Raw genomic sequence first — 15,525 nt, 5'->3', positions numbered from 1 at the left:
GGGTTGGCAGCGCACTACATTGCTGCCTGCTATAAGTTGAGGGACAGTGTCTGACAGACCAATCAACCTGCACATGTCCTCTACTGTATACTTATTGTTATTGTTCAATGTCTGGTTGTTTTGACCCTTGGTTAATGTTGTTACTGTTCAATGTCTGGTTGGTTTGACCCTTGGTTATTGTTACTGTTCAATGTCTGGTTGGTTTGACCCCTGGTTATTGTTACTGTTCAATGTCTGGTTGGTTTGACCCCTGGTTATTGTTACTGTTCAATGTCTGGTTGGTTTGACCCTTGGTTATTGTTACTGTTCAATGTCTGGTTGTTTTGACCCCTGGTTATTGTTACTGTTCAATGCCTGGTTGTTTTGACCCTTGGTTATTGTTACTGTTCAATGTCTGGTTGTTTTGACCCTTGGTTATTGTTACTGTTCAATGTCTGGTTGGTTTGACCCTTGGTTATTGTTACTGTTGTCCCGTTGACTCTTATTATCTTCATATTGTAAATATCCAAAGTAAGTTTTGGCAATATGTACATTGTTACATCATGCCATTGAATTGTGTGTGTGTGTGTGTGTGTGTGTGTGTGTGTGTGTGGTGTGTGTGTGTGTGTGTGAGTGTGTGTGTGTGTGTGTGTGTGTGTGTGTGTGTGTGAGTGAGTGAGTGACAGCAGCACAATTAGACCCAACCAAATCATGAGAAAACAAAAAGATAATTACTTGACACATTGGAAAGAATTAACAAAAAAACAGAGCAAACTAGAATGCTATTTGGCCCTACACAGAGAGTACACAGTGGCAGAATACCTGACCACTGTGACTGACCCAAAATTAAGGAAAGCTTAATTTGACTATGTACAGACTCAGTGAGCATAGCCTTGCTATTGAGAAAGGCCACCGTAGGTAGACATGGCTCTCAAGAGAAGACAGGCTATGTGCTCACTGCCCACAAAATGAGGTGGAAACTGAGCTGCACTTCCTAACCTCCTGCCCAATGTATGACTATATTAGAGACACATATTTCCCTCAGATTACACAGATCCACAAAGAATTTGAAAACAAATCCAATTTTGATAAACTCCCATATCTACTGGGTGAAATTCCATAGTGTGCCATCACAGCAGCAAGGTTTGTGACCTGTTGCCACAAGAAAAGGGCAACCAGTGAAGAACAAACACCACTGTAAATACAACCCATATTTATGCTTATTTATTTTATCTTGTGTCCTTTACCATTTGTACATTGTTAAAACACTGTATATATATATATAATATGACATTTGTAATGTCTTTATTGTTTTGAAACTTCTGTATGTGTAATGTTTACTGTTAATTTTTATTGTTTATTTCACTTTATATATTCACTTTATATATTATCTACCTCACTTGCTTTGGCAATGTTAACACGTTTCCCATGCCAATAAAGCCCTTGAATTGAAATTGAATTGACAGACACAGAGACACAGAGACACAGAGACACAGAGACACAGAGACAGACAGACAGACAGACAGACAGACAGACAGACAGACAGACAGACAGACAGACAGACAGACAGACAGACAGACAGACAGACAGACAGACAGACAGAGTCAGAGTAGGGATTGTGTTGCTGTTAGTCTCAGAGATACTGCTGCCCACCAAGGGACACACACCACATGACCACTTTAACCTCCCACCAGCACACACACAGAATGACAGAAGAGAATAGACACACACACACAGAATGACTAACATAACATAATGAAGAGAATAGGACACACACACACACACAGAATGACTAACACACACTTAACATAATGAAGAGAATAGGAACACACACACAGAATGACTAACACACAATTAACATAAGGAAAGAGAATAGGAACACACACAGCGGGCCATGGTTTTGGAGGTTAGTGGTCCTCTGTGAAGAGGTCAGTGGTCCTCCGTGAGGAGGTCAGTGGTCATCCGTGAGGAGGTCAGTGGTCGTCCGTGAGGAGGTCAGTGGTCCTCCGTGAGAAGGTCAGTGGTCCTCCGTGAGGAGGTCAGTGGTCCTCCGTGAGGAGGTCAGTGGTCCTCCGTGAGGAGGTCAGTGGTCCTCTGTGAGGTCAGTGGTCCTCCGAGAGGAGGTCAGTGGTCCTCTGTGAGGTCAGTGGTCCTCCGTGAGGAGGTCAGTGGTCAGTGAATGTGGTCCTCCGTGAGGAGTCAGTGGTCTGTGTGAGGTCAGTGGTCCTCCTCAGTCCTCTTTCAGTGGTCCTCCGAGAGGAGGTCAGTGGTCAGAATGTGTTAGTCATTCTGTGTGTGTGTTCCTATTCTCTTTCATTATGTTAAGTGTGTGTTAGTCATTCTGTTTTGATTTATAACATGTTGTTCTTCATATTAAGCTTATTTAAATGTTATGATGCTCATTTTCCTACTGAATAATGTTTTTTTTTAATGTTAATTTATCACTGTAATGTGAACAACTAAAGTACAAAATGGCAGTTGTCAAAGCCGTTCCATGTAAAGCATCAAACCACTGAGAAGATCGGTGGCAACAGACTGCCGGTAGGAAGTCCCCACAGTGGGAGGCCGTTCCTTCTCTTGCTAGAACAAAATACAAACCTGCTGCGTGCCGACCCGGCAGCGACAAATCTACTGTGAGGAGGTTAGCCAATCAGTGGCCAGCAACTTCACTTTGAGCCAATCAGAGAGCTCAAACCCCCACGTGGGGAGACCAACAAAAAAAAGTACATTTTGTCCATACGGATGAGCTAATCACACTTCATATGCAATGCAGGTTATAGTAGCTAGCTAAGTGCACAGACGCAACGCACGCAACACTAAATACTTCCTCCAAGCTAGCTAACCACTAGTATTGACATTTAATTAAAATCACAATGGATTAGCTAGTTCCCATGAAGCTGGCTGTGAGTTAGCTGCTGAGTTAGCGCAGTGTCCTTAGCTAGTGAATATGCTGATGTTAGTTTGCTAGCTAAACATTTGGCTATGTGCTGACACTGGTAGTCAGGGACTATGGAGAGTGAATTAAAATGGTTATTTGTCATATTGCTAGCTAGTTATCTAGCTGTAGTCATCTGGCTAATAACAGCAAGGGATTTCTACAAAATAGCAACATTAGCCTGGAATCTAGGCCATAAGCAATACGCACAGATATGCGTTTCCAAACAACGGCTACTGACACCTTCTGGTTGGGAGTATTTTAACAAAGCTACTGCCACCTTCTGGTTGGGAGTATTTTAACAAAGCTACTGCCACCTTCTGGTTGGGAGTATTTTAACAAAGCTACTGTCACCTTCTGGTTGGGAGTATTTTAACAAGGCTACTGTCACCTTCTGGTTGGGAGTATTTTAACAAGGCTACTGTCACCTTCTGGTTGGGAGTATTTTAACAAGGCTACTGCCACCTTCTGGTTGGGAGTATTTTAACAAGGCTACTGTCACCTTCTGGTTGGGAGTATTTTAACAAGGCTACTGCCACCTTCTGGTTGGGAGTATTTTAACAAGGCTACTGCCACCTGGTTGGGAGTATTTTAACAAGGCTACTGTCACCTTCTGGTTGGGAGTATTTTAACAAGGCTACTGTCACCTTCTGGTTGGGAGTATTTTAACAAGGCTACTGTCACCTGGTTGGGAGTATTTTAACAAGGCTACTGTCACCTTCTGGTTGGGAGTATTTTAACAAGGCTACTGTCACCTTCTGGTTGGGAGTATTTTAACAAGGCTACTGTCACCTTCTGGTTGGGAGTATTTTAACAAGGCTTCTGTCACCTTCTGGTTGGGAGTATTTTAACAAGGCTACTGTCACCTTCTGGTTGGGAGTATTTTAACAAGGCTACTGTCACCTTCTGGTTGGGAGTATTTTAACAAGGCTACTGTCACCTGGTTGGGAGTATTTTAACAAGACTACTGTCACCTTCTGGTTGGGAGTATTTTAACAAGACTACTGCCACCTTCTGGTTGGGAGTATTTTAACAAGACTACTGCCACCTTCTGGTTGGGAGTATTTTAACACTAAAGAGACTACTGTCAGACCTGGTTCAGAGGAAAGTATTTTAACAAGACTACTAACCACCTTCTGGTTGTGTCTGAACTTTGGGAGAAAGAGACTACTGCCACCTTCTGGTTGGAGAAAGACATTTTAACAAGGAGACTGTCATGGTTGGAAATATAGTATTTTATATAAGACTATGCCACCTTCTGGTTGGGAGTATTTTAACACTAAAGAGACTGACTGCAGAAATGTAGAGAGTGCAAATATATATCGGCAGGCAAATATATTAACCACCATACCGTATGTGTCTGAACTTTGGGAGAAAGAGACATAGAGAGATAGAAATAGAGATATATAATATATATAAAATATAGAGAGACAGACATATATATATATATAGATATATATATATATATATATAGAGAGATATATATATAGAGAGAGAGAAATATATATATAGATATATATAGAGAGATATATATATATATATAAATATATATAGAGATATATATATATAGAGATACATATATATATATATATATATTTATATATAGATAGATAGAGAGAGATACACACACACATATATATAGAGAGAGATACAGATATATATAGAGATATATATAATATAGATATATATATATATATATATATATATATATACACATATATATAGATATATATATATAGAGAGAGAGATATATAGAGAGAGATATATATATATATAGAGATATATATAGAGAGAGAGAGAGATGTATATAGATATAGAGATATATATATATATATATAGAGATATATATAGAGAGATATATAGAGGCAGAGAGTCATTACCTGTAGAATGCGCTGGATGATAGCAGGCAGGGGGATGAAGCTACTCATACTGTTCAGGACCTTCATGGTGAGCTCCTTCAATACTGGGGAGAAACACACACCTCAGTATGTATGTATGTGTGTGTGTATGTGTGTGTGTGTGTGTGTGTGTGTGTGTGTGTTCACCCTCTGATGTAGTGCGTGTGTCCGGTCCCTTGAGCAGCTTCTGTGGTGACATCATAGCTTCTAGCAGAGGGAACCACAGCACCTGATGGAGAGGAGAGTTTATTATACCCAGACACACACACACACACACACACACACACCACAGACACACAGAAAGACAGACACACAGAAAGACAGACACACATACCCCTCTCTGTTCTTGGTTGAGACTCTGGGAGCTCCTGTGACACAGAGCGATGATGTCACCCAATGACCCCTCCACTCTCTGCAGTGGACTCTCTTCCTCCCTCTCAGTCTCCCCCTCCTCTTCACTCCTTTTCTCTGAGGTGACAGCGCTGAGTTTGTCCTTCAGCGTCTGAGAGAGAGAGAGGTACAAACATAAGTGCTTAAAGCCCGTCTCTAAGGGTTCCTGCAATATCAATTAATGTCACATTCCTTGATTTCAAAGTACATGACGAATAAATACATTTCCCTTGTTATAACCTCAGAAAGTAAATTAGGTTTAGATTAAAATGATGTTCTGAAGAAATGTTGTACCTTCAGCAGGACCTGAAAGGCTCCGTGAGAATCACCTTTCTTTTCCAACAGATAGGATGTAGCTTCATGGACCTGGTACTGTTCTGTTATCTAGTGGGGGGGAGGGATAGAGATAGATAGAGAGATAGAGAGATAGAGATAGATAGAGAGATAGAGAGATAGAGAAAGAGAGAGAGAGAGAGAGAGAGGGAAAGGAGAGATGGAGGGAGATAGGGAGGGAGAAAGGGAGGGAGAGAGAGAAAGGAGAGATGGAGGGAGATAGGGAGGGAGAGAGAGGAAGAGAGAGAGGGAAAGGAGAGATGGAGGGAGAGAGAGAGGGAGAGGAGAGAGAGCAACACAAGGCATTGAGAGACACTCCCTGTATGTTTGGGTCAGGGGGAGTGTATTCTCTGGGTTTACTCACTACTGTCTGTCTGGGGTTAAATATTCCCTCTATGAAATGGTATTGATTTGACCCCAGAACAATCAGGGTTAAAAGTGAGACAACAGAGTCTAAAGTAGATACACACACACATGTAGGTACATACACACAGACACACTGCTATACTATAGTGTAGGGATGTTACCTGGACGGCCTCCTCTAGTCTGTAGTCCTGAGAGGTACAGACACACTGCTATACTATAGTGCAGGGATGTTACCTGGATGGCCTCCTAGTCTGTAGTCCTGAGAGGTACAGACAGACACTGCTATACTATAGTGTAGGGATGTTACCTGGACGGCCTCCTCTAGTCTGTAGTCCTGAGAGGTACAGACACACTGCTATACTATAGTGCAGGGATGTTACCTGGACGGCCTCCTCTAGTCTGTAGTCCTGAGAGGTACAGACACACAGCTATACTATAGTGTAGGGATGTTATCTGGACGGCCTCCTCTAGTCTGTAGTCCTGAGAGGTACAGACACACAGACACACTGCTATACTATAGTGTAGGGATGTTACCTGGATGGCCTCCTCTAGTCTGTAGTCCTGAGAGGTACAGACACACAGACACACTGCTATACTATAGTGCAGGGATGTTACCTGGACGGCCTCCTCTAGTCTGTAGTCCTGAGAGGTACAGACACACAGACACACTGCTATACTATAGTGCAGGGATGTTACCTGGACGGCCTCCTCTAGTCTGTAGTCCTGAGAGGTACAGACACACAGACACACTGCTATACTATAGTGCAGGGATGTTACCTGGACGGCCTCCTCTAGTCTGTAGTCCTGAGAGGTACAGACACACAGACACACTGCTATACTATAGTGCAGGGATGTTACCTGGACGGCCTCCTCTAGTCTGTAGTCCTGAGAGGTACAGACACAGACACACTGCTATACTATAGTGTAGGGATGTTACCTGGACGGCCTCCTCTAGTCTGTAGTCCTGAGAGGTACAGACACACAGATACTATAGTGTAGGGATGTTACCTGGACGGCCTCCTCTAGTCTGTAGTCCTGAGAGGTACAGACACACAGACACACTGCTATACTATAGTGTAGGGATGTTACCTGGATGGCCTCCTCTAGTCTGTAGTCCTGAGAGGTACAGACACACAGACACACTGCTATACTATAGTGCAGGGATGTTACCTGGACGGCCTCCTCTAGTCTGTAGTCCTGAGAGGCCTTGAGGAAGTCAGGGAGCTGCCGGGGAGTGAAGCGGCACAGCAAGCCGATGTGGAGCTCATGCAGGTCGGGGCTCAGTCTTAGGAGAGGCTGGGGATGAGGGCCTTCCCTGGAGGTAGCACTGGGAAACAGACGGTTGTGTGTCTCTAATAATATAATAATGTTGTGTTTATTAAACAGACCAGAGAGCACAACAACTAGGATATTGATGTCTTCCGCCCACCCGAATCCACCCACAACACAGAGAAAACTCTGTTCCAAGACAGTAACCAAGGATCTTACCTCTGGTCCAAAAGACACCTCAGGAACTGGAACACTAGGTGATCATCCTAGAGAGAGAGAGCGAGAGAGCAGGAGAGAGAGAGAGATAGCAGGAGAGAGAGAGCGAGATAGCAGGAGAGAGAGGTAGAGAGAGAGGTAGAGATAGCAGGAGAGAGAGAGAGATAGCGAGATAGCAGGAGAGCGAAAGAGAGAGAGAGATAGCAGGACAGAGAGAGAGATAGCAGGAGAGAGAGAGAGAGAGAGCAGGAGAGAGAAAGAGGGAGGGATAGAGTGAGAGATATAGAGCTAGCGTGTTAATTTCTGATTGTTTATTTCACTTTTGTTTATTATCTATTTTACTTGCTTTAGCAATGTTAACATGTCAATAAAGCTTTGAATTGAAATTGACAGAGTAGAGATACACAACTAAGACAAAACAACCAAAGCAAACGGGTCACAACTCCTGCAGCTTTGTCGCACGCTGGTTCTGTTCAGAGTCAAGGGGGAGGCTTCAAGGAGAAACTTATGGCAGGAACATCTACAGCTCATCTCTTGGCAGTAGTACAGTAGACTACTTTATCTCTGACCTCAACCCAGAGTCTCTCAGAGCGTTCACAGTCAGCCCCCAACCCAGAGTCTCTCAGAGCCTCAACCCAGAGTCTCTCAGAGCGTTCACAGTCAGCCCCTGACCTCAACCCAGAGTCTCTCAGAGCGTTCACAGTCAGCCCTGACCTCAACCCAGAGTCTCTCAGAGCGTTCACAGTCAGCTGACCTCAACCCAGAGTCTCTCAGAGCGTTCACAGTCAGCCCACTGACCTCAACCCAGAGTCTCTCAGAGCGTTCACAGTCAGCTGACCTCAACCCAGAGTCTCTCAGAGCGTTCACAGTCAGCCCACTGACCTCAACCCAGAGTCTCTCAGAGCGTTCACAGTCAGCCCCCTGACCTCAACCCAGAGTCTCTCAGAGCGTTCACAGTCAGCCCCCTGACCTCAACCCAGAGTCTCTCAGAGCGTTCACAGTCAGCCCCCTGACCCCAACCCAGAGTCTCTCAGAGCGTTCACAGTCAGCCCCCTGACCTCAACCCAGAGTCTCTCAGAGCGTTCACAGTCAGCCCCCTGACCTCAACCCAGAGTCTCTCAGAGCGTTCACAGTCAGCCCCCTGACCTCAACCCAGAGTCTCTCAGAGCGTTCACAGTCAGCCCACTGACCTCAACCCAGAGTCTCTCAGAGCGTTCACAGTCAGCCCCTGACCTCAACCCAGAGTCTCTCAGAGCGTTCACAGTCAGCCCTCAACCCAGAGTCCTCAGAGCGTCACAGTCAGCTGACAGAGTCTCTCAGAGCGTTCACAGTCAGCCCACTGACCTCAACCCAGAGTCTCTCAGAGCGTTCAGTCAGCCCACTGACCTCAACCCAGAGTCTCTCAGAGCGTTCACAGTCAGCCCACTGACCTCAACCCAGAGTCTCTCAGAGCGTTCACAGTCAGCCCACTGACCTCAACCCAGAGTCTCTCAGAGCGTTCACAGTCAGCCCCCTGACCTCAACCCAGAGTCTCTCAGAGCGTTCACAGTCAGCTGACCTCAACCCAGAGTCTCTCAGAGCGTTCACAGTCAGCCCACTGACCTCAACCCAGAGTCTCTCAGAGCGTTCACAGTCAGCCCACTGACCTCAACCCAGAGTCTCTCAGAGCGTTCAGTCAGCCCACTGACCTCAACCCAGAGTCTCTCAGAGCGTTCACAGTCAGCCCCCTGACCTCAACCCAGAGTCTCTCAGAGCGTTCACAGTCAGCCCCCTGACCTCAACCCAGAGTCTCTCAGAGCGTTCAGTCAGCCCACTGACCTCAACCCAGAGTCTCTCAGAGCGTTCACAGTCAGCCCACTGACCTCAACCCAGAGTCTCTCAGAGCGTTCACAGTCAGCCCACTGACCTCAACCCAGAGTCTCTCAGAGCGTTCACAGTCAGCCCACTGACCTCAACCCAGAGTCTCTCAGAGCGTTCACAGTCAGCCCACTGACCTCAACCCAGAGTCTCTCAGAGCGTTCACAGTCAGCCCACTGACCCAACCCAGAGTCTCTCAGAGCGTTCACAGTCAGCCCCCTGACCTCAACCCAGAGTCTCTCAGAGCGTTCACAGTCAGCCCCCTGACCTCAACCCAGAGTCTCTCAGAGCGTTCACACCACAGTCAGCCCCCTGACCTCAACCCAGAGTCTCTCAGAGCGTTCACACCACAGTCAGCCCCCTGACCTCAACCCAGAGTCTCTCAGAGCGTTCACAGTCAGCCCACTGACCTCAACCCAGAGTCTCTCAGAGCGTTCACAGTCAGCCCCTGACCTCAACCCAGAGTCTCTCAGAGCGTTCACAGTCAGCCCCCTGACCTCAACCCAGAGTCTCTCAGAGCGTTCAGTCAGCCCACTGACCTCAACCCAGAGTCTCTCAGAGCGTTCACACCACAGTCAGCCCACTGACCTCAACCCAGAGTCTCTCAGAGCGTTCACACCACAGTCAGCCCCCTGACCTCAACCCAGAGTCTCTCAGAGCGTTCACAGTCAGCCCACTGACCTCAACCCAGAGTCTCTCAGAGCGTTCACAGTCAGCCCACTGACCTCAACCCAGAGTCTCTCAGAGCGTTCACAGTCAGCCCACTGACCTCAACCCAGAGTCTCTCAGAGCGTTCACAGTCAGCCCCCTGACCTCAACCCAGAGTCTCTCAGAGCGTTCACAGTCAGCCCACTGACAACTCTATCAGACCACAGCAAAATCAGTCTACTTGAACAGAGCAATACCCAATCATGAGGCATCAAAGCCAAAGGAGCAACAGCAATAAAATATACATGATCAAATACAAATCTTAGAATCAACTTAGAATCAACTGCTTTTAATCAGGGCAAGGTGTCTGGTAACATGACTGAATACAAACAGTGCAGCTATTCCCTCCGCAAGGCTATCAAACAAGCTAAGCGCCAGTACAGAGACAAAGTAGAATCTCAATTCAACGGCTCAGACACAAGAGGCATGTGGCAGGGTCTACAGTCAATCACGGACTACAGGAAGAAACCCAGCCCAGTCACGGACCAGGATGTCTTGCTCCCAGGCAGACTAAATAACTTTTTGCCCGCTTTGAGGACAATACAGTGCCACTGACACGGCCTGCAACGAAAACATGCGGTCTCTCCTTCACTGCAGCCGAAGTGAGTAAGACATTTAAACGTGTTAACCCTCGCAAGGCTGCAGGCCCAGACGGCATCCCCAGCCGCGCCCTCAGAGCATGCGCAGACCAGCTGGCCGGTGTGTTTACGGACATATTCAACCAATCCCTACACCAGTCTGCTGTTCCCACATGCTTCAAGAGGGCCACCATTGTTCCTGTTCCCAAGAAAGCTAAGGTAACTGAGCTAAACGACTACCGCCCGTAGCACTCACATCCGTCATCATGAAGTGCTTTGAGAGACTAGTCAAGGACCATATCACCTCCACCCTACCTGACACCCTTGACCCACTCCAATTTGCTTACCGCCCAAATAGGTCCACAGACGATGCAATCTCAACCACATTGCACACTGCCCTAACCCATCTGGACAAGAGGAATACCTATGTGAGAATGCTGTTCATCGACTACAGCTCGGCATTCAACACCATAGTACCCTCCAAGCTCGTCATCAAGCTCGAGACCCTGGGTCTCGACCCCGCCCTGTGCAACTGGGTACTGGACTTCCTGACGGGCCGCCCCCAGGTGGTGAGGGTAGGCAACAACATCTCCTCCCCGCTGATCCTCAACACTGGGGCCCCACAAGGGTGCGTTCTGAGCCCTCTCCTGTACTCCCTGTTCACCCACGACTGCGTGGCCACGCACGCCTCCAACTCAATCATCAAGTTTGCGGACGACACAACAGTGGTAGGCTTGATTACCAACAACGACGAGACGGCCTACAGGGAGGAGGTGAGGGCCCTCGGAGTGTGGTGTCAGGAAAATAACCTCACACTCAACGTCAACAAAACTAAGGAGATGATTGTGGACTTCAGGAAACAGCAGAGGGAACACCCCCTATCCACATCGATGGAACAGTAGTGGAGAGGGTAGCAAGTTTTAAGTTCCTCGGCATACACATCACAGACAAACTGAATTGGTCCACTCACACAGACAGCATCGTGAGGAAGGCGCAGCAGCGCCTCTTCAACCTCAGGAGGCTGAAGAAATTCGGCTTGTCACCAAAAGCACTCACAAACTTCTACAGATGCACAATCGAGAGCATCCTGGCGGGCTGTATCACCGCCTGGTATGGCAACTGCACCGCCCTCAACCGTAAGGCTCTCCAGAGGGTAGTGAGGTCTGCACAACGCATCACCGGGGGCAAACTACCTGCCCTCCAGGACACCTACACCACCCGATGCTACAGGAAGGCCATAAAGATCATCAAGGACATCAACCACCCGAGCCACTGCCTGTTCACCCCGCTGTCATCCAGAAGGCGAGGTCAGTACAGGTGCATCAAAGCTGGGACCGAGAGACTGAAAAACAGCTTCTATCTCAAGGCCATCAGACTGTTAAACAGCCACCACTAACATTGAGTGGCTACTGCCAACACACTGTCAATGACACTGACTCTACTCCAGCCACTTTAATCATGGGAATTGATGGGAAATGATGTAAATATATCACTAGCCACTTTAAACAATGCTACCTTATATAGTGTTGCTTACCCTACATTATTCATCTCATATGCATACGTAGATACTGTGCTCTATATCATCGACTGCATCCTTATGTAATACATGTATCACTAGCCACTTTAACTATGCCACTTGGTTTACATACTCATCTCATATGTATATACTGTACTCGATATCATCTACTGTATCTTGCCTATGCTGCTCTGTACCATCACTCATTCATATATCCTTATGTACATATTCTTTATCCCCTTACACTGTGTATAAGACAGTAGTTTTTTTTTTTTTTTTTTTTTTTTGGAATTGTTAGTTAGATTACTTGTTCGTTATTACTGCATTGTCGGAACTAGAAGCACAAGCATTTCGCTACACTCGCATTAACATCTGCTAACCATGTGTATGTGACAAATAAAATTGGATTTGATTTGATTTGATTTTAAATACTACCAGAACACACTGGATTCTCCAATTACATTGAATGAACTACAGGACAAAATACAAGCCCTCCAACCCAAAAAGGCCTGTGGGGTTGATGGTATCCTAAATGAAATGATAAAATATACAGACCCACAATTCCAATTGGCTATACTTATACTCTTTAACATCATCCTTAGCTCTGGCATCTTCTCCAAAATCTGGAACCAAGGACTGATCACCCCGATCCACAGAAGTGGAGACAAATTTGACCCCAATAACTACCGTGTGATATGTGTCAACAGCAACCTTGGGAAAATCCTCCGCATTATCATTAACAGCAGACTCGTACATTTCCTCAGTGAAAACAATGTACTGAGTAAATGTCAAATTGGCTTCTTACCTAATTACCGTACAACAGACCATGTATTCACCCTGCACACCCTAATTGACAAACAAACAAACCAAAACAAAGGCAAAGTCTTCTCATGCTTTGTTGATTTCAAGAAAGCTTTTGGCTCAATTTGGCATGAGAGTCTGCTATACAAAGTGATGGAAAGTGGTGTTGGGGGAAAACATACGACATTACAAACAACAAGTGTGCGGTTAAAATTGGTAAAAAACACACACATTTCTTTCCACAAGGCTGTGGGGTGAGACAGGGATGCAGCCTAAGCCCCACCCTCTTCAACATATACATCAAAGAATTGGCGAGGGAACTAGAACAGTCTGCAGCACCCGGCCTCACCCTACTAGAATCTGAAGTCAAATGTCTACTGTTTGTTGATGATCTGGTGCTTCTGTCACCAATCAAGGAGGGCCTACAGCAGCACCTTATTCTGCACAGATTCTGCCAGACCTGGGCCCTGACAGTAAATCTCAGTAAGACAAAAACAATGGTGTTCCAAAAAAGGTCCAGTCACCAGGACCACGAATACAAATTCCATCTAGACACCGTTTCCCTGGAGCACACAGGAAACTATACATACCCTGGCCTAAACATCAGGACCTCAGGTCACTTCCACAAAGCTGTGAACGATCTGAGAGACAAGGCCAGAAGGGTCTTCTACGTCATCAAAAGGAACAGAACATGTGACATACATATCAGGATCTGGCTAAACTTCAGTTATAGAACCCATCGCCCTTCATGGTTGAGAGGTCTCTGCTGCCTGTGACTGGAACAAATTGCAAAAATCGCTGAAGTTGGAGACTTATCTCCCTCACCAACTTCAAACATCTGCTATCTGAGCAGCTAACCGATCGCTGCAGCTGTACATAGTCCATCGGTAAATAGCCCACCCAATTTACCTACCTCATTCCCATACTGTTTTTATTTATTTACTTTTCTGCTCTTTTGCACACCAGTATCTCTACCTGCACATTACCATTTGATCATTTATCACTCCAGTGTTAATCTGCTAAATTGTAATTATTTGCCTACCTCCTCATGCCTTTTGCACACAATGTATATAGACTATTTTTTTCGACTGTGTTATTGACTTGTTTATTGTTTACTCCATGTGTAACTCTGTGTTGTCTGTTCAGACTGCTATGCTTTATCTTGGCCAGGTCGCAGTTGCAAATGAGAACTTGTTCTCAACTAGCCTACCTGGTTAAATAAAGGTGTTCTCAACTAGCCTACCTGGTTAAATAAAGGTGTTCTCAACTAGCCTACCTGGTTAAATAAAGGTGTTCTCAACTAGCCTACCTGGTTAAATAAAGGTGTTCTCAACTAGCCTACCTGGTTAAAACCTCTTGCTCCTACCCCCTACTTTTTCGAACATTCTGTTAAAAATCGCGCAACATTTCAGCGCCCTGCTACTCAGGTCAGGAATATAGTATATGCATATGATTAGTATGTGTGGATAGAAAACACTCTGACGTTTCTAAAACTGGTTAAATCACGGCTGTGACTATAACAGAGCGTCTGTTTCATCGAAAAGCGCAGGAAAATCTGATCACTGAAAATGGAAAAAAATATCCATGCGCCACTTCCAGGAATTGTTAAAGGTGAACCGTATTAAATGAGGCCGAGGTTGCAGTACCTACAGCTTCCACAGGATGTCTAGAGTCTTCTCATTTGCTTCGGATTTGATTCTTGGTCGAACCGACCCAAGGGAACCGATTCCCTCCGGCCTCCAACAGGATGTATTGGTTGAGTTTTTCTGGGCATTTTTTCCAGACGACCACCTATAGAATTTACATCGCCTCCTGATGAATTTTATCGCTTATTAATGTGTACTAATACCTAAAGTTGCATTACAAAAGTATTTCGAAGTGTTTTGTGAAAGTTTATCGTCGACTTTTTTACTTTTAAAAAATGACGTTACGTTATGAAACGCTATTTTTCCGTTTATCACACAGTCTTTATAGATCGATATCTAGGCTATATATGGACCGATTTAAGCGAAAAAAAAGACCCAATATTGATTATGGGACATCAAGGAGTGCCAACAAAGAAGATGGTCAAAGGTAATGAATGTTTTATATTTTATTTGTGCGTTTTGTGTAGCGCCGACTATGCTAATTATTTTGTTTACGTCCCCTGTGGGTCTTTTGGGGTGTTACATGCTATCAGATAATAGCTTCTCATGCTTTCGCCGAAAAGCATTTTAAAAATCTGACTTGTGGCCTGGATTCACAACGAGTGTAGCTTTAATTTGATACCCTGCATGTGTATTTTAATGAACGTTTGAGTTTTAACGAGTGCTATTAGCATGTAGCGTAGCACATTTGCATTTCCTGATGTCTAGATGGGACGTCTGCGTCTCAAGTAGGAGCAAGAGGTTAAATAAAGGTGTTCTCAACTAGCCTACCTGGTTAAATAAAGGTGTTCTCAACTAGCCTACCTGGTTAAATAAAGGTGTTCTCAACTAGCCTACCTGGTTAAATAAAGGTGTTCTCAACTAGCCTACCTGGTTAAATAAAGGTGTTCTCAACTAGCCTACCTGGTTAAATAAAGGTGTTCTCAACTAGCCTACCTGGTTAAATAAAGGTGTTCTCAACTAGCCTACCTGGTTAAATAAAGGTGTTCTCAACTAGCCTACCTGGTTAAATAAAGGTGTTCTCAACTAGCCT

At 45.4% G+C, this 15,525-nt stretch overlaps 1 protein-coding gene across 1 annotated transcript in view; it reads right to left on the bottom strand.

Moving 5' to 3' along the window:
• The window catches only part of LOC112242349 (vacuolar protein sorting-associated protein 8 homolog), a gene marked incomplete at its 5' end in the record, with an annotated part of 91,105 nt that overhangs the window by 49,057 nt on the left and 26,523 nt on the right, over positions 1–15,525 (bottom strand). The window contains 6 exons of the mRNA XM_042318965.1: positions 4,795–4,877; positions 4,960–5,041; positions 5,147–5,314; positions 5,497–5,586; positions 7,072–7,228; positions 7,390–7,436. Of these exons, the coding sequence (XP_042174899.1) occupies positions 4,795–4,877; positions 4,960–5,041; positions 5,147–5,314; positions 5,497–5,586; positions 7,072–7,228; positions 7,390–7,436 (627 nt within the window). The remainder of the gene's footprint in view (positions 1–4,794; positions 4,878–4,959; positions 5,042–5,146; positions 5,315–5,496; positions 5,587–7,071; positions 7,229–7,389; positions 7,437–15,525) is intronic.

This window comes from Oncorhynchus tshawytscha, unplaced genomic scaffold (assembly GCF_018296145.1).
Source record: "Oncorhynchus tshawytscha isolate Ot180627B unplaced genomic scaffold, Otsh_v2.0 Un_contig_5015_pilon_pilon, whole genome shotgun sequence".
Taxonomy (NCBI): domain Eukaryota; kingdom Metazoa; phylum Chordata; class Actinopteri; order Salmoniformes; family Salmonidae; genus Oncorhynchus; species Oncorhynchus tshawytscha.
This window is presented reverse-complemented; position numbering and strand designations above follow the sequence as displayed.